The following is a 19,645-nucleotide window of genomic DNA, read 5'->3' on the forward strand; positions in this document are numbered from 1 at the left end:
TCATTTCACTGACGTTTAAATTATGATTTCCATATTCGGGCCCCTCCAAAGTATGGCTTTTGAAGATTACGTCATGTGGCAGCCACGTCTATTGACTTTAATGTTTGTTTAGAGCACTAAAATGTAATGATGAACGTGGCCAATTTAAATACAGTGGACACGCCTCACTTTACACAAGTGTGAAGTTTTGTAATCAATTAGTATGGGGGATCACTTTTATGGAGATTCAAGGTTTAGATTACCTTTGTCTGCGGTGGGCTGGGAGGAAAGTTATAGACTAGTCTACAAGCCACGCACATCGCTATACTCTGAACCAGTTTCCACCGTAGACAACAAGGCACATTTTTCATGACGAGAACCCACAAATTGATATATACTTGGCTGCGGACCCCCATTTGAGAAGATTGTGTGCCTTGGACCCTCATAAGTGAAGTTTTGTCAACATGTAAAAAAACATATTTTGAAAATAGCTCATCTACAAGCTCACAGCGTGTTGCAATGCTACGCATTGTGAGCTTGTACATAATGCCATTTTTGAATAGCTGAAAAATAGGGCTCAAGTGTTTCTCATTTAGCAGGGAATCCCCTGGAACTCCCCTGAATTAAGGACCCCTGGTGGTCACCGGACCTCACTTTGAGAACCACATGTTCTGAGTCATAACTTGTTTTATGTCTCAGACACAAAAGGACATTCAGCCTAATAATGCCAGCCTATTCACATCGTACAGAAGTGCATGTCATCGAGACAAATGGGTGTCAGCCAGCCATAATGCTAACTAAATTAGCCTGTCTGGCCATAATGGTTTTGAATGTGAAACACCATCAATGATAACCTTTTAAACTGAATAGCACATAACTTTCCTCCCAGCCCGCCACAAGAAAAGGTAAGAGAAAACCTTGTATCTCTATATTTCAACTTCTTATGTTTTATACATTTTTTATTTGTCACTTAATGCACTTCATCGTGCAAGCATATCAAGCGAAAGTAGCAGAAAAATAGCCGATCTACGAGCTCACAGTCGCATCGTAGATTGTCTATTTTCACTATTTCTGAAGATTTCCGTTCCATTTCCTGAAAAGTAACTTTTTTTTGGACATACAAGGTGTCCACCCGACAAAGACGAAATATCACGGTTGAGACTATTAACAGGTCCCAGGTGTGGTCCTCTCATCTCCCGTCCTCAGTAAAAAGCTGGCAGGGCTCAGCTCAGCATCGCCGAGCAGAAGGATTCTGTCACGCTTGGCCACAGTACTGTAAGACCACATCCGATTTCTAACAGCCTCCTCCTCGCCATGGCAACTAAGAACCACAATGCACCTGGGCACGGCGATAGGAAGGGATAGAGAGAGGTTGTTCGAAAGTACGGCGTGCTTGTGTGAGTATGCACACATGCGACAGACAGACAGACAGACAGACAGACAGACAGACAGACAGACAGACAGACAGACAGACAGACAGACAGACAGACAGACAGACAGACAGACAGACAGACAGCATTAATCACTCAATTACTTTGTCATATGACTCCACAAAATACAGAAAATAGCTGATTTACAAGCTTGCAAGTTCTTGTGAGATTGTATGTAAGTAAATAAGCCTTGACGAGCCAAGAAGCCCATAAGGCAGGAGCCTGCATCTCCTGTTTCTGTAGCGTGAGGCAGCTTGATGTACAATTATACCCCCTGGACATGACGCTAGTACAGTATGTCACAGGCACTTACCCCCAATCCAACCCTTGATGCTGAGTGCCAAGCAGGGAGGCATTGGGTCCCATTTTTATATTCTTTGGTGTGAGCCTACCGAGGATGGAACCTGACCTCCCAGTCTCAGTGCGAGATGTCGGGAGGCATGCCTGAGACAGGTGTTAGCTGAGTGAGGGCCAATGGTGAGCACTTCTGTGGACTCAGAGTAAGTTTCCTGACCGAGCATCAAAGTAATTTGATGAGTTGACAGTGTGAACGCGTAGTAAAATGAGAAGAGGGCATGAAGGGACAGAAGGACAGACAGACAAGGGGTAGGTTAAGGGAGTGGAGGTCATTTGTGGGCAGTTCATGAGGAGGATTAGAGCTCACGTCCATCCTAAATTAATGTGTCTGTAAGAATTAGGCTGCTCCCATGTTAGACCACATGTGTGGGGGAGTGTGTATATGCACCACGGGGATACACACACACACACACACATGTGGTTTTTTGCGTGCGTGCGTGCGTGCGTGCGTGCGTGCGTGCGTGCGTGCGTGCGTGCGTGCGTGCGTGCGTGAAAGAGAGAGAGAGAGAGAGAGAGAGAGAGAGAGAGAGATGGTCTCCCACAGGTCTGCTTACAGAGAAAGTGTCTCACAGACACAAGAGATGCGTGCAGCAATTATAGACAGTCAAAACATTTTTCATGGATGATTTCCGTTGGTAGAGCTGGAGTGGAGCAGAGAGGGGGAGAGAGAGAGAGAGAGAGAGCGAGAGAGAGAGAGAGAGAGAGGGGGAGAGAGAGAGAGAGAGAGAGAGAGAGAGAGAGAGAGCAGGACAGGCTATAACCTTTTCAGCATTTGCAAAGGAGGGGAGGAGAGGAAGACAAACGATGAAGGAAAAAAAGAAGGAACAAAGGAGAGTGTGAACCTACAATCTTTTAGCAGATAGAAAAAAGATAGATGGAGGGAGAAGAGAGGAAAATTGTTTGGGCGGGATAAACACTCCCACCTTACCACCTTTCACACGCCCGCACGCACGCCCGCACGCACGCACGCACGCACGCACGCACGCACGCACGCACGCACGCACGCACGCACGCACACACACACACACACAAACACACACACACACACACACACTGCAGTGCCTTTGTGTCGCTGTGTGATTGTGTTACACAGACCATTAGGCTTGTAGAATGGACGGGCGTGGGAGTCAGGACTCACAGTGAGCTAAATGACACAGTGACACAGACAGGCAGGCAGGCAGGCACGGACACACACACACACACACACACACACACACACACACACACACACACACACACACACACACACACACACACACACACACACACACACACACACACACACACACACACACACACACACACACACACACACACACACACACACACACACACACACACACACACACACACACACACCGGGTGACAGCTGGGGACAGAGTTGACAATGCGGCGACATGTGGTGTGAGGGGGACATGCTGACCAGGGACATGATGGTTCTCGATTCCATCCAATCGTTATGCAACTCAAATGTCGCTGAGTCGGCTACATAGCAGACTTTGGGCAATGCTTGGCAGTCGCCTAAAAGTTACAGTAATTAACGTTCATGGCATTTGGGGATTATTAAATGTGTTTGTAATGAACAGAAATAATAAATATCCATCTGCAGGTTGGCAGACCCTCTCTCTCTCTCTCTGTCTCTCTCTCTCTCTCTCTCTCTCTCTCTCTCTGAATCATGAGTGGAGATCCATTAAATCCTCTTGATATGAGTGTACATAGGCCTACACTGCCACCCCATTTTTCCTTTACTACTTAACTATATAGGTGTATTTTTTTGAAGTCATGTATTACTGTGGTAATATTTTATGTTCTGAACTGAATACATAATGATCACAATTAAAACAAGGCCTATGAATTTTTGGGGTGAACTATCCCTTTAAGGAATCATGTGAATTTGTAACTGTAGCCTATACTGACCTAAAAAAACAAAAAAAACAAACAAACATTAAAATGTACTTTATGGAACCATTCTTCAAAGAATCAGAATTGATTTAGCTTTATTGTCACATTACAGTTGTACAGGTAAAAAGTGGGCGAACTTAGTTTTTGTGCATCAAGTTCTCGTCATTTTTTACCCAAGAAAAACCAAGAAAGGGAAGATGCTCACACACCTTATATATAATTTACACAGTCAGTATAGGTTCAGGAAGAGCAACAAAAGAAGGTGTAGGTGCCAGCCTAACGACATGGCCAGCTGTCACCTGGCCGCTGAGCAAGACTCATGCCTTGCTCAGTGTTCTGATGACAGACTCATGCCACCTCTACTTTATGCGGTCAAATTAGATTATACCTGTGCACATGTAGGCCTACTGCATTATACATGATGTGCATGTGCATGCACAGAGAGTAAAGTTTTAAGCAGAAAATGGATAACAATAGGGAACGGAAGAGACAGCTGTGCTGAGGCACTATGGGAGCCCTCTGTGGTTGTGTGTGCGTGCATGCGTGCGTGCGTGCGTGCGTGCGTGCGTGCGTGCGTGCGCGCGCGCGTGCGTGCGTGCGTGTGCACATGTGTGTCAGGGCACCACAGCATCTGTTCTTCCAGCAGCATATTTACCTCCCACCAGCATTGTAATTCACACACAGCACCCTGCCTTCACCTGCAGGTAAATCAACAGGAACCCACAGACCCACAGCACTAGTCCCCATGCAGGTAACTGGACCCATAACACCCCCAGGTGCCTCCATAAAACCTCAACAACATGTCGACGCGTGAGGCTAACCTAACTTCATTAATGTTCTCCATAGTTATAAACTGCTTTCAACCCTGCTGCCCACTACAGATGCAAATAGAGCTGGTGACCTGTATTATATATTATATAGAGGGTATACAGGTTTACAGTAAGTCATTTTTTTTGCCACTCAGTAAGTGTTCCTGCATAACTGATGATGTCACGCGTATAACCTCTATTAGCATGTTTTAACATGCATATATTTAAATTATATTATTATTCATATTTACTTTTATTTACATATTTACTTTGCATTCAGCCACTTTTAACCACCCATATTCCAGAACATAGACAACACGTGCGCTGTGTACGGTTTGAACTTGGAGATGAGGTGTGTAACTAAATAAATGATGAATCAACATTACAGAACACATTATTTTTCCTACAGTAGATACAATACAAAAGCATTATGCAGCATCACTACTATGCTATGCGTTGCAATGTACTAGAGTATAATAACAGTAACATATTATGATATTATTATATATTTCCATTGCTCCGTCAGCCAAGAGATTGAGTGAGGGGTTCCTTCACAAACATTTAAGCTCACACTGATTCCTTCATATCTGTCCCCGCTGTTAGCTGCGTCGACTCCATTTCCTCTCATTTGGCACTGTCTCTGCTCCCTGGTGGAGCAGAGGGCGTTGATAATGATGCATGACTCTGGCCCCCAAACTCTTCCTGGGAAACCCCAGCAGGAAAACACAGTTTAGTCTGTGACAGATAGGAGGACATTAGATGGCATATTATGGATTATAGCAGTGCTAGCAAACGCTGGCTTGTCACTTTAGCTTTGCAGTTATACGCGTTCATTTTCATCTGTGTGTTCTGCAGTTTAAGTATCCCAAAACTCGATAGATTATTTTTTCTTTTTTTCCTGTCTGGGACCCACAATTCATTACCTCACTGCTTCAACAGGAGGCTAGAGGCTATACGACCGGGTTCCGTTTCATCATCTGTCTAATTAAAAACTAACAAATAAACGAGACAAGGAACTATCTGGTAGAGTAGCAATAATAGAGTTTGGGCTCCAACCACTTTAGTGTAAAAGTGATGAACATCTTGGTTGAATGATAAACTACAGTGATCCATGTCTGCAGGATCTGGGTGGGTTGACTACTGCTTAACTGTAGCTGGGCATCCCAGGATCTGACTGTTGCAGAATGACTGCACTAGATCACTCTGAATCATGCCAGCACTAATGTCATTTGTCATTTTGTCATGAGAAACAGATCTCTTTTAGGGACAGTGCTAGCATCTTATCGTTTCCTTCCCGGATGGGTTATCCATCTCCTGAACTATACAGTATCTGTCTGTACGTTTGGCAGCAACGGTGTAGCGGCCATTGTCCAACCAATAGAACCAATAGTACAGTAGTATCAATGGTGTACTCAACTGTAAAGTAACTAAGAACATTTACTTAAGTACTGTACTTAAGTGCAATTTGGAAGTATTGTACTTTACTTGAGTATTTCCAATTTCCAATACTTCTACTCAACTACATCAAATATTGTACTTTTCCTCCATTAAAGTTATTTGAAAACTTGAGTTACTTTATAGATTCTGATTATCATTACAAAACATACATTAACCACATCAGCCCTATATGCATTTGGGTAATTTCAAAATAGCATATCTACAAGCTCACAATGCTGTGAGCTTGTAGATCTGCTATTTTCAAAATATTTGTATACATTTGAAACTTGAAACGGGATATTCTGCATAATGAGTATATTCTACTTTTGGTATAAGTACATTTTGATGCTGATACTTTTGTACATTTACTAGAGTACATTTTTAATACACTTGTAACAGAGTACATCTACATTGCAGTATTGATACTTTTACTTAATTAAACATTTGAGTACTTTTCTCACCACTGATATGGGCCAGGGATGTCTGGTTGGCCTACTGCCCACAACCACAGAGATTGGTGGTGAACATTTGCAATGAATCGAGGATATATGAACGTTTCACTTTTTGAATTATATTACGGAAGAAAATGAACTTTTGCATGATATTAAATATTTTTTGAGCAGGAGCTGTATATTCAGCTGCAGACAGATGAGGGAACGCTACTCGCTGGAGAGCTTTTTGCTGTTGTTGTTTACAGTAAACCAACCATCATTCATACAGTATAAGTATGTGCTCCATTTCAAGCTGCAACACTGCAAGTCTTTGAGTGGAAATTACATTGCTGAATACAGAGAAACTGTTGGTCATGGAATTACAACTTGAAAGAAGACTTGGCGTACAAATCTAGTCCATGTTGTTGTGTAAATGTAACTTGTGTGATCCAAAGCATAGGGAATGTAGCCATAACCTTTACTCTAGTGCCATACTCAGGTCAAAATGTCAACGTTGCACACCAAGTGTCCCAAAATATAATAGGCAGGTTGAACCATTCTGATTTAGGTGACCCATGGTCTTTCCTCTAGCACAGAGGGTCTCACAACTTTTGGCCTCAGGGAAACCCTATACTTTTTTCCCCCATGTAACCCCTAAAATGATTTACTTTTCACTCTAGTCTAGCATGTATGGCCCCGTCAAGGGCCCCCTAGTCAAAACAATCCTATAGGATTCCCCCCCCCCCCTAGTAGAATCCTATATGATTATCAAATTCCTATTAGAATCCTATAGGATTTTCAAATGTTCCAATAACATAGGATCATGATTATGATTATCCTATGGGATTTCCCAATGGTCCAATGGAATCCTGTATGATTTTGAATTCCTCTAAGAATCTGGCAGGATGTTCCCGATGTTCCAATAGAATCCTATAGGATTCTAAAAATTGGTAATAATTTCCGTCACCTCTAGCACAATGTTATTGAAATTCCTACTGGAAATGTTATATGTGGGCTAAAAAAAACACAGTTCTTTAAACCAGTGGTTTTCAAACTTCGTCAAGGACCCCAAAATAATGTGCTTGACTGTGTACACCCATATGAAAATATTTAGTGCCAGGGACCCCCATACAAGATTTGTGGTGTTAATATATTTAAAAAGTATTCCACATTGTTCAAATTTTATTCAATTCAAGATTTTTTGAAAATAGCAGATATACAGTGATTTTTAATTCTTTTTTTTTTTTACCAGGGCTGGTTGCCACAGGCACAGTTTCTCCGATCCGCACCAAACATGGCACAAACACTGGCCATAAAAATAGTTGCACGCACGCACGCACGCACGCACGCACACACGCGCACACACACACACACACACACACTAGCACACACACACACACACACACTAGCACACACACACACACACACACTAGCGCACACACACACACACACACACACACACACACACACACACACACACACACACACACACACACACACACACACACACACACACACACACACACACACACACACACACACACAATTGTAATTCATTCACCAATACTGTATAATACCTAGTTGGAGCTGTTCTTTGCAAACGGTCTGATCTCAGCTTTGAGCTACTCTTTACACCCCGTTCTTCTGACTCGTCATGCTGTTGTTCAACTGTCTGTATACAGTTGTAATGAATGCAGAGAGAGAGGGCGGGAGGATGGGGAGAATGAGAGAATGAGAGTGCAGGGCTGAGAGGTTGCGAGAGGTTCAGAATGAACAAACAAATGAGGGAGACAATGAGAGAAAATGAAAGACCAAGAAGAGAAAGAGGAACAATGAATCAATGAGAAAGGAGTTGATGAGTGTGAAGAGAGAGAGAGAGAGAGAGAGAGAGAGAGAGAGAGAGAGAGAGAGAGAGAGAGAGAGAGTGCAGCAGGAGAGCTAAGAATCCTGAGAGGATCTGTCAGCTCTTGTTGGCTGTGATTCTAATGGAAGGCCTCGCTCCTCTCCCTCTAACCCATTTGGCCTTAATTCCAGCATTGCTTTCCAAACTTTTTAAACTTTAATGGCCCCCTCCTTAAGTGCCAGCTGCTGACAACATTGATTTGGCTTTAAGCCTTTGCTGTCCCGCGTGCCTTTTATTTTCCCCTTGCAGAATCGACAGAAACATCTATTTTCTGCCCCCCCTTCCAGCCCTGCCCTCCCCCTTGCTCTCATCTCATCCTCCTCTCTTTCTGCCCTCGGTTCATTTGACGGTGTCAGCGCTCACAGGAGGCAGCTTGTATGAGAACGCTTGAATAGGAAAAGCCATTTGGATAAGCTCTTCATTTTCTGCGTCGATTTAATTTAATTCGATTTAAAATAATGTTTTTGCTTAGTCCAGAAAGCAGTCCGGATTAGATAGATAGTAGATAATTATGTTATATGTGGGCCGGAGGGAGACACATTATGCACAGGAAATAGGTAAATACTTCATTATAGCTGGTCATAAACTACTAAAGTCCAATAAATGTGGTCGTACACTAAATAGCAAAAGAAAGAAAGAAAGAAAGAAAGAAAGAAAGAAAGAAAGACAGACTAGTAATACATCTTTGGATATTGTTGATATACTCACTACAATATTGATATTGTTTGACAATTTTTGTAAAATATTTTGAACATTTTAATGTTTTTTTTAAAAGGAAGTACTCCATAGCTCAAGCACAGATTTGACAGAGAGCTTCCCCTTGTCATTGTGAGTAATGTTTACCAGGAGCATCTATCTATACTTTGCCTCTGGCACTGGCGTTGTCCTCCGCTGCCTTCTGGTAACAAGCCTGGCTTGTTCCCTATTTCCTCCCCAGCTGAATGCAACGATGTTACCTGGACCAAAACGAACGCTCGTAAAAATGAAGTGGCTGTGAAGTACAGAGCTTTTCAGACATTACGTCAGTTAGTACCGCAACCATAAAATAGTTTATACCATAAAAAAATACTTTGCTATTTTATAGTCTGGGGTGCCTGGAGTCACTGCTACTACGACAGTGTGTGTGAATGGAACATCAGAAGGGCACGCATGCTCGCACGCACACACGCACGCACACACGCACGCATGCACGGATAGCGCACGCACGCACGGATAGATACATCTGCTGTTACTGTTAGTATCAGTCTATCAATATTTTTTATTTATACCTTGTCTGTCTGTCTGTCTGTCTGTCTGTCTGTCTGACTGACTGACTGACTGTCTGTCTCTCCACATTTCATTAATTTTCATAAATGAATGCCCTATTTTTACACTTTACCCCTGACAGACTCAACTGACTCTCTATGTTTCTCTGTGTCTCTGTCTGTCTCTCTTCCTCGTTGATCGAACTCCATATTTGGGCATAATACAGGCACATGTGGCACCGTGATGTAGCTGTTGCCAAACAATGTTGATTTGCACAGGCATCAGAGATTTCCATTTGTGGGCAGAAAACAATGTCGTAACCATTTAATTTCCCCACCTGGGCTATATCTCCTCTAGATATCAATCATGGTACTTTGACAGCCCTTTTCTGTCAACAGAACCAGTTATAGCAATGGCTATAAGCCTTGCCATTTAATGAACCATTGAAGGTCGTTGTTTTATGCTGTGTTTTGGTTCTCTTTTGCCTGGATAGATTACAGTGTTTCCTTAGCCGGAAACACTGTAAATACCATCCACAGAAACCCTGTTCCGCGGCCAAGTTTCATCCGTTATTATCATGTCTGTAGTGAGGTATTTATGGCTTATTGCCTTTCTGGCTCTTTGTTGGGTACAATGTGCTATACAGTCCAGCATTACGGCGGATAATCTGAAAGAAACTCAGGCTCTTAACGCTATACTCTCAGATTTTGATGTTCTGCCCACATCTGGAATTCAGCTACACTCCGTAAGGAAGAGCATGGGTGGTGTTAGTACCCAGTCCCACCTGGAACGCCTGGTCAGCTTCACAGCCCTGCAGAGACATTTCACACTTTATCTGACCACTAACATGGACCTGTTCACTGACAACTTTAAGGCTGTTTTTGTCGACAAAGACGGGAGAGAGGAGAGCTACGATGGCAGCCTACAGAACCACTTCGTCGGACATGTTGTAGGAGAAGAGCGGTCACGTGTGCAAGCACACATAGATGGTGAGGAGTTCTCTGCTCACATCCAAACGGAGGAAGCCGAGTACAATGTAGAGCCTCTGTGGAGGTTCACAGAGTCCAGCCCCGACGGCCGCTTGTTGGTCTATCGCTCCGAGGACATCAAGAACGCACTGGGAGACGCAACGCCATCTTCCAGTGTTTGTGTCGATATCCACACAGAAGATGCTGCCAGGAGGAACGGAGACAGACATGCGGGGGAGAACAAGACACGGATGTACAGACAGAAACCACAAACACACATTCAGAAGAACACCTGTCCCCTTCTGCTGGTGGCTGACTACAGATTCTTCCAACGCACAGGCCGCGGAGAAAAGAGTATCACTATCAACTATATGATTGAGTTGATTGAACGGGTGGATGGCATATTCAGGAGTACCACCTGGAATGACCAATTCAAAGACTATGGAGTCCAGATCGGACAAATCGTCATCCACACAGAGCCTACCAGTCCTCCCCCAGGCGGTGAAACAGGCTGGGTCCACTATAACATGAAGAACAGCCCAGTGATAGGAAAGGAGTTCTGGGACTCCAGGGCTCTTCTGTCGAAATTCACTGAAGACATTGCTTCCGACATGTGCCTGGCTCATCTGCTCACCCATCAGGACTTTGAGGAGGGAATCCTGGGCCTGGCCTATGTGGCGTCTCCCACAGGCCAAAGCGTGAGTGGAGTCTGCGCCAGACCAACCGACCATTCCAACAATAATATGCCAAAGAAGATTTACTTTAACACGGGCTTGACCACCACCACAAGTCATGGGAGAACCCTTTTAACAAAGGCAGTTGACCTGGTGATCACCCATGAATTGGGCCACAACTTTGGGGCGCTGCACGATGACCCACACAATGTTCAGTGTGCCCCTAATGACGACGACGGTGGCAAGTTTGTCATGTACCCCTTCGCCGTGAGAGGAGACAACATCAACAATAAGCACTTCTCTCCTTGCAGTAAGAGGTCAATAGGGAAGGTGCTGCAATGGGTGCAGCACCAGCAGTGCTTCCAGGAAAGGAACAGTAAGATCTGTGGAAACTCGCGGGTTGAGGAGGGTGAGGAATGTGACCCAGGGCAGGACCTCAACGATGAATGCTGTACAACCAACTGCAAGTTAGTACCTGGCAAACAGTGCAGTGACAGGAATAGTCTTTGCTGTGAGAAGTGCAATTTTAAGTTGTCAGGGAAGAGGTGTCAGGAACCCATCAATGCTACTTGTAAGGGCATGTCCAAATGCACAGGCGCCAGCAGCGAGTGTCCGCCTCCTGAAAATGCCGCCGACGGTGTTCTCTGTGTTGACAACGGACTGTGTCGTGGAGGAGAATGCAACCCATTTTGTGAAGCCACACAGAACCTCAAGTCCTGCTCATGCAACAAGATTGAGGACTCTTGTAAACTGTGTTGCAGGGGCAAAGACAGCATGTGCACTCCCTTGATTCAACCAAATGATGGCAAATTCCTCTTCCTGCGCAAGGGCAAACCCTGCACTGTCGGCTTCTGTGATGGGGGTGGAAAGTGCATGAAGCAGGTGCAGGATATAACCGAGATGCTGTGGGATTTCATCGACAAGCTGGATATAAACACATTCCGGAAGTTCCTGGCTGATAACATAGTGGGCTCAGTTGTGTTTTTGTCCCTGGTCTTATGGATTCCCCTCAGCATCCTGGTTCACTGTGTGGACAAACGCCTTGACCAGCAGTATGAAGACAATACCAAGACTTTATATCCAGAAACAGAAACCCAGCAGCTCTGAGTCGGTGCCAGTGCACGTCAGGACCGCTCATTTGGTACGAAATCCTCATACAGCATGTGGATCTGGCCGATCTGTGGATCTGATGGCGCCTCAAGAGACAGGAGTGCATCGACAGTAAAGACGAGACGAGAATGCACATTTGCAGAAAACAAGCACCACATTGAAGTAGAAAATGACACCCATACAATGGTAGATAAAGGTTTACATATACTCTATATACTCTATAAAAAGAGAGGTTTATGTACATTTTTTAGTGTCTGTCTGTCTGTCTGTCTGTCTGTCTGTCATTCTGCTCGAGTACGGAATGTCTGTGACATCATGTTGTTGACATCATCAGACGTCATCATTGTGATGAAAGGCACCGCTCTCTTCACACAAGTGTGATTTTTGTGAATGTATCTGGCTTTAGGATGACTTAGTCTTAGAGGTAATATGGGCCCCTGACGCAGGCTGGTCAGCAGGTGCCCCCGACTGGCTGGGAGAGCCCACTGCACACTTGCCACACACACACTTCTGACTTCATTCACAGAACTTATTAGCCTATACAGCCCTACACTCCACCAGAGCTGTTGGGAGGCGGGCCATGTGTGTGCCCATAGATATATATAAACTCTAGATAGCTCACCCGCGCTGTTGGCCAATGGAGAGCGACGTCGTTACGTGGCGGCCATCTTACCTCGGGACACATAACATTGTGTCTATGGGGCATGTACTCTTAAATGACCATAACTTGCTCAATTTTCAACCGATTTTCAAACGGTTTGGTTTGTTATAAACGTCAGAGACGTCCGCATACGTATATGATTTTATACGACGTTCATATAAAAAACATAAATTAAGCAGATAATAGATTAATAGATTTGAGCGAGTTATGACTGTTTCTGTTTGAGCTGCCATTGAACATACTGTACTGTAGCCCCGAAGTAAGATGGCTGCCGGGTGAACGACGTCAGAAACTCCGCCTTGAGCCATCTAGTGTTTATATATATCTATGTGTGTGCCTATATGCCATATCATATGGTGTGTGGCTGTGTGTGCTAGCAGCAGCCACCACCAGGCTCCGCCAAACTTTGTTCAACTCAACTGTCATTGCATCTCTGTATATATTTATAATTTTATTTTACAGACGGGTGGGCGGGCAGGCGGCCGTGTGCCCCGCTTGCCTCTGGGCCCCCAGCGCAGTTGCGTTGTCTGCGTCACGGAATAGTTACGCCCCTGGACAGCGCTTAGAAATATCACAGATCTGATTCAGAATATATTTGGTTGCCAGTGAAAATGCAGCAGGTCCTGTTTGTTTTGGTATGTGATGCTATACTATGCTATTTGGTAAAAAATGATGAAAGCTAACTTGAGTGATAACGCTTGAAAAGGACATGATCTGTTGTGTGTTATGGCCTAGAGGAGAATGTATATACTGCTGTACTGAGAGGAAGGTTATAGAGCTGGCCAATACGCAGTGAAGTTATCCACTGAATTGATAGCCTAGTGTTGTGGATGCTGTGTGTGTGTGTGTGTGTGTGTGTGTGTGTGTGTGTGTGTGTGTGTGTGTGTGTGTGCGTGTGCGTGTGCGCGTGCGCGTGCGTGTGTGTGCGTGTGTGTGTGTGTGTGCGTGTGCGTGTGCGTGTGCGTGTGCGCGTGTGCGTGTGCGTGTGTGTGTGTGTGTGTGTGTGTGTGTGTGTGAGAAGGCATTTGTATATCGGCATCAGGTCTTAATGGGTTTAAGTGGTTTCCTTTCCAGTCAGTTTGACCATGCAGAAAATCCAGTACATTGTGGTTATGTTTTGTGCATTTTACCTATATGCATATAAGACATGACCTTTTCAAAGGGCTTGCCTCTGGCATCTCAGTGCGAAGTCAAAGCCTTGCCATGGAGGAGAAATGGGGACATGCATTTGCCAGGTGTGATTTCACACCTGGGTGGCAATTCAGTGGAGACAAAGAGCCAAATCAGGCACGACAATGGTGGGAAAAAATGGCTTTACAGAGAAAGATCAGGAAAAGATCAGGGAAGGAAGTGTAAAGAAGTCCACATGTTATGTTATGTTACTAAGAAGAATCTGTATGATGGAATGGGGTGATGCAGACAATAGCAGCCAGGAGAATGAGACTAACAGGACACTGCCAAAGACACGAAGAGCTTCCAGCCAGCAAGCTAGTGCTGTGGCTTGGAAGTTGGAACCAACACATGGGCACCGGTCATGAGGACGTCCCACATTAACATATGTGGACGTTCTCAAGAAAGATGCAGGAGCACAAAGCACCAACGAGCTGGCCAGATTAATGGAGAACCGGGATCACTGGAAGCGCTGATGGAGAGAGACAAAACATTGCAGTGTAAGTGTAACTGAGTGAAAAACTGCAAGTATGTAGGGCACTGGTACCATCATGAAGCGCACTTTTTGTATCTTTACCTTTCTTTCATTCTTTCTTGACCGTTCCATTAGCGGACATATGGAGACTGCTGTAATATGAATTCCCTGTCAGATTGTTGTTCCCATTTGCCCCTGGTCTGTCAGGTTTGTCCTGACAGTTTTAGAAATAGTCAAAGGGACACAGAGACAAATAACAGCAGTTTCAAACCGAATTGGCTCGTGTTAATAGAGCATCTTCTACAGGCCAAGGTCAATACAGTGGAAAAATGTCCAGCCTCCATTTGTACACTATTTAGTGAGTGGAGAGCTGGCTTTTGACCCCAGGCTTAAGCCGTAAGACCCACACTGTTGACTATTGCTTGATGACTATTGATCTCTTACATAATGGACTCTTGACAATGCACCACTGCACGTTATTGTCACTGCTCACACTGTTGCACTACTTATCTGTACATTTACCACTATGACATGGCCAAAGGTTTATAGAGCTTGTAGATCTGATACTTTTGTAGTATGATCAAGTAGGGCATTAGTTAAAAAAACAACAACAACAAAACACACACAGTTTGAATATGGAGATAAGAGGTTTCGCCCCGACAGTTCTATTTTCCATTTCCTGAAAAGTGACAGCCTTTGGATACAAGGTTTCCACCCAACAGCGACAATATGGGAAAAAGTGTTTACTGATAGGTTACTGATCCACCATTTGGGGAAGTAAGGAGTTGTCTGGTTGTCAGGGAGAAGATCGAGAAATCGAAGGGAGAAACATAAAGTCAGTGAAAACAAAGAGAGAGTAAATTGGAATGACAACGCGTCAATAAAAGCCGAGACACAAAGTTAAAACAAAGAAAAGCGAACAAAGAAGAAAGAAGACAGAAAGGAGGTTAAAAAGGGGGGAAAAAGATGGTTTCTCCTCCTTGCAGCATGACAGCCACGGTGATGTATTGACCGGGACAGGGCAGAGTTAATTAGAAAGGCTGTGAGAGCTACGAGACAGAGAGAGAGAGAGAGAGAGAGAGAGAGAGAGAGAGAGAGAGAGAGCGCTTTCTAAGCAAGAGCGTTGAGAAGGGAACAGTTAAAAGTGTGAGGAGAGATCTAAAGAGAGGCGGGAGTAATGTAAAGGTTAGAAGAGTTGAAGAGAGTGGGGAGAGGAGAGGAGGCAGGAGTCAATGTAACAAGGAGGTATACAGAGGGAAAGTGGACACCAGAAGAGAGGAGAGCAAGAGAGAGAGAGAGAGAGAGAGAGAGAGAGAGAGAGAGAGAGAGAGAGAGAGAGAGAGAGTGCAGAGATGAGAGCAGGAGAAGAGAGAGAGGAATGCAACTGAAGAGGATGTAAGGCAGAATGACATGGACCCCCTCTAGGGGCTGTGTAGCTTCATGGCAATTCAGTCACTAGTTTGACAATGTAGTCACTTTGACAATCTAATCACTTGTTTGACAATCTAATCACTTGTTTGACACTCTAGTCACTTGCTCGACACTTTAGTCACTTGCTTGACACTCTAGTCCCTTGCTTGCCAATCTAGTCACTTGTTTGACAATCTCGTACATTTTTTACCAAAGAGTTGGATGGTCCAAAGCGCTTTACGATGTGCATTTCTCACTCACTAGCGGAGGCAGTCATGCAAGGCACCAAGGACACTGTGACATAATGCCCAGAGGAACCAGTGACCAAACCGGTAATTGAACTGTGAGCCTTCACCGTCCCCTGACATAGACACACGCACACACACACACACACACACACACACACACACACACACACACACACACACACACACACACACACACACACACACACACACACACACACTATAAGGTTATTATAGTTTTGCATTTTTTCATTAGTTTTTGAGGGGAGATGTCCAGATTTTAGTGTGTGTGCAAACACTACACAAACATTAACATTGATAGGTGTGATTTTTAGCCCCTCCTATATACAGCTTTTGTCCAGACACGTCTCAATATTTGCCATTTACAATGAAATTAGAAATTAGGTCAAATGTCCACCAAATATGACGTAAATTTGTGCCAACACAAACATTAAATGCCATTGACAATGAATGGAAAATTTACGTCATATGTAGACGAGCAAATCGGCTAACTAATCACATAAATTCAGTTCAATTCAGTTCAATGAAAGGAGAAATTAGGTCATATGTGCCTCAAATACGACGTAAATCTTGGCCCCACATGAAAAGATAAATTAGGTAAAAAGTCCGCCAAATATGACGTAAATTTATACCAACACAAACATTAAATGCCATTGACAATGAAGGGAAAATGTACGTCATATGTACAGTAGACGAGAAAATCGGCTAACCAATCACATAAATTCAGTTGTTCATGAAATTATGTATAATGGTAAGAGTGCCCCTCACTTCACACAGGTGTGATTTATTTATTTAATTTTTGACTTTTTGATTTAGTTTTGAGTAGTACGTTGAAGTGGGTCCACTAGTTCAGGGGTTCTCAACGTTTTTGGCCGGGCACCCCCGGAAATGCTTTGGCAATGTCTCGGGACCCCCGCCCCGCCCCCTCCCGACCCCCAATATAAATTGACTGCTACAATAACCTTAAACCATTTTGGGCGGGAACCCCTTTTGGTGTTTTAAGCATTGTTATAATTTAGCTATTGAAAAATAGCAGATCTACAAGCTCATAGCGCGCCACCGAGTGGCGCGCTACGAACTTGTAGGTCTGCTATTTTTTTTTTCTTTCTTTTTAATAATTTGGGGACCCCCTAAAATAATTTGGCGACCCCCCGAGGGGTCGCGACCCACGGGTTGAGAACCCCTGCACTAGTTCACTGGGTCCCAAGCTTTTTAGCCTGAGACCCAACTAGCAGATCTATAAGCTCACAACGCTTGTTTTGTCCAAAAACACAGCCTGGGGAAAAATCTGAGGTAAAATCCTTTTTTTCTGCATCAGATAACTAGGGCAGCCCTCCCACTGCCGGTTCCTGCCTGTAGTGTGTGTCTCCTACCAACCGAAGATAATTCAAATGGTGAAAATCTTGTCTTTGTCGTACTTGTTTAAAGGTGCACTACACCAATTTTCAACCTATATTATTATAATTGCTGGTCTTCACTAATGCTTAGTATATTACGGTGTACTAGTTCTGTTTACTCAGTCTGTGCCTCAGAGAAGGGCTGTAGACAGTTCAGAAACCCGTCTTCCAGTAGGCGTTTTTTATGAATGCAAGAACATATGGCTTCTATTACAGTAGCAGTAACCTTCCAAAAGAAAGCCTGCTATTTGCTTGCGTTCCCCATTGACAATGTCAACTGTCCACAGCCCTCCTCTGAGACACAGACAGAGTAGACAACAACATATTATACTGAGCATTAGTGACGACCAATGATATAAAGATATGTTGAAAATGGGTGAATTGGTCCACATACTTTAAATAGACGGGTTGCAATCGTGCTCCAATAATACAAATGAGACCCGTATTGTACTTCTAAAAACCATGCCAGACCAGAATGGTTTGAACCGACCATACCGTACCAAACTTATACCAATTCCAAACAAGCATAACAGTGGTAAAAATAACTTCCTTCGTCCATAACCTCCTGCAACACAAGGACAAGTTCCAGCGTGAGGCGTGCACTGCAGAGCAGGTTGACTAGCTGTCAGGGCCCCTCTGTGATGATCACTGCATGGTGACCCTGACCCAGGCAAACCATCTGTTACACTTATTTTACACTTTCCAGAAGGGACGATTTGTATTAAAAAGTTTAAAATGTTCAATATTTTTCAGAAATGTTTAAAAATAGCATCACGGCACCTATTTATAATTTGAGTGTTTAATTTAGGTTAATATGTATGTAATTTAATATCATGCCGATCTCAGAATCCAAACATGTCTGTCTCTCTCTCTCTCTCTCTCTCTGAATTTTTTTTTGAAGACCCCTGCTCTGCTCTGCTCTATACAAAAGCCCCTCCTCAGAGCCAGCTGCCGTACCAACCCACATTGACGGGCACGGACAAGCTAGTCGGCGCGGATGTCTATCGCCACTTGAGCGACTTCGTCTGCACGCCGTGACACCTTTCCAGCCCAGGAATTATATCCATGTTGTATAATGCTCAGAGTTTTATTGTATCACTCTCATCCTGTTCGGTGCGCATAACTACCTCGGGGGGTTTTGCTGAGAATAATGAGCCAGTGCTGTTTGAAGTTCCACTCAAAGTGTTATTGCTGCTTACATGGGGCGGTATAGTGCACTGTGCACTCCTGCACTGGAAGCAGGGTCCTGTTCTAATGCCTGATGTGAATTGTCATACTTTGTCGTAATACGATAGCGCCGCAAATATTACATCAATTATATCACAATCATAATACGTTTTTTGGGGGGAGGTAGGCGAGAAAATGACAAAGGAGAACCTGATGTTAAACTTTCTTGTTGTTTTCACAGAACTCTATTGTCTGGTATACTGTGTTTGTGTGTGTGTGTGTGTGTGTGTGTGTGTGTGTGTGTGTGTGTGTGTGTGTGTGTGTGTGTGTGTGTGTGTGTGTGTGTGTGTGTGTGTGTGTGTGTGTGTGTGTGTGTGTGTGTGCGTGCGTGCGTGCGTGCGTGCGTGCGTGCGTGCGTGCGTGCGTGCGTGCGTGTCTGCGTGCGTGCGTGCGTGCGTGCGTGCACGACTGACAACGAGAGTGACTGTTTCTGCAAGAGAAGCCCATTCTTCTGTTAATTACCGAGTTAATGACACACTATGCTTCAGTGATCCCACAACATGGCAGACTGAAACACACACACACACACACACACACACACACACACACACACACACACACACACACACACACACACACACACACACACACACACACACACACACACACACACACACACACACACAGAGAGATAATGACAAAGCCTGCCTTGGTGCTCATCAAGTTACGTGGAATGACCATATAAAAGAAAGCTTGACAGTGAGATGGCAAACTAACAATGACACGCACACACACACATACGCATCAAATTAGCTTTAATGAAGTCCCTTCTACCGAACAGAGGAGCAGAGGAA

General features: G+C 44.2%; 2 protein-coding genes across 4 annotated transcripts in view; one reads left to right on the plus strand and one right to left on the minus strand.

Moving 5' to 3' along the window:
- Positions 1-19,645, minus strand: part of LOC306922272 (zeta-sarcoglycan-like) — a gene marked incomplete at both ends in the record, with an annotated part of 588,514 nt that overhangs the window by 6,689 nt on the left and 562,180 nt on the right. The gene's annotated exons all lie outside the window — the stretch shown is intronic.
- LOC306922097 (disintegrin and metalloproteinase domain-containing protein 17-like) lies at positions 10,071-12,242 on the plus strand (the record flags this gene model as incomplete). The annotated part of the gene is made up of 1 exon (XM_079499490.1): positions 10,071-12,242. The coding sequence occupies one exon, from the start codon at positions 10,071-10,073 to the stop codon at positions 12,240-12,242; it is 2,172 nt and encodes a 723-aa protein (XP_079355616.1).

The sequence above is a fragment of the Electrona antarctica genome (assembly GCF_951216825.1).
Source record: "Electrona antarctica genome assembly, chromosome: 4".
In the NCBI taxonomy this organism is placed as follows: Eukaryota; Metazoa; Chordata; class Actinopteri; order Myctophiformes; family Myctophidae; genus Electrona; species Electrona antarctica.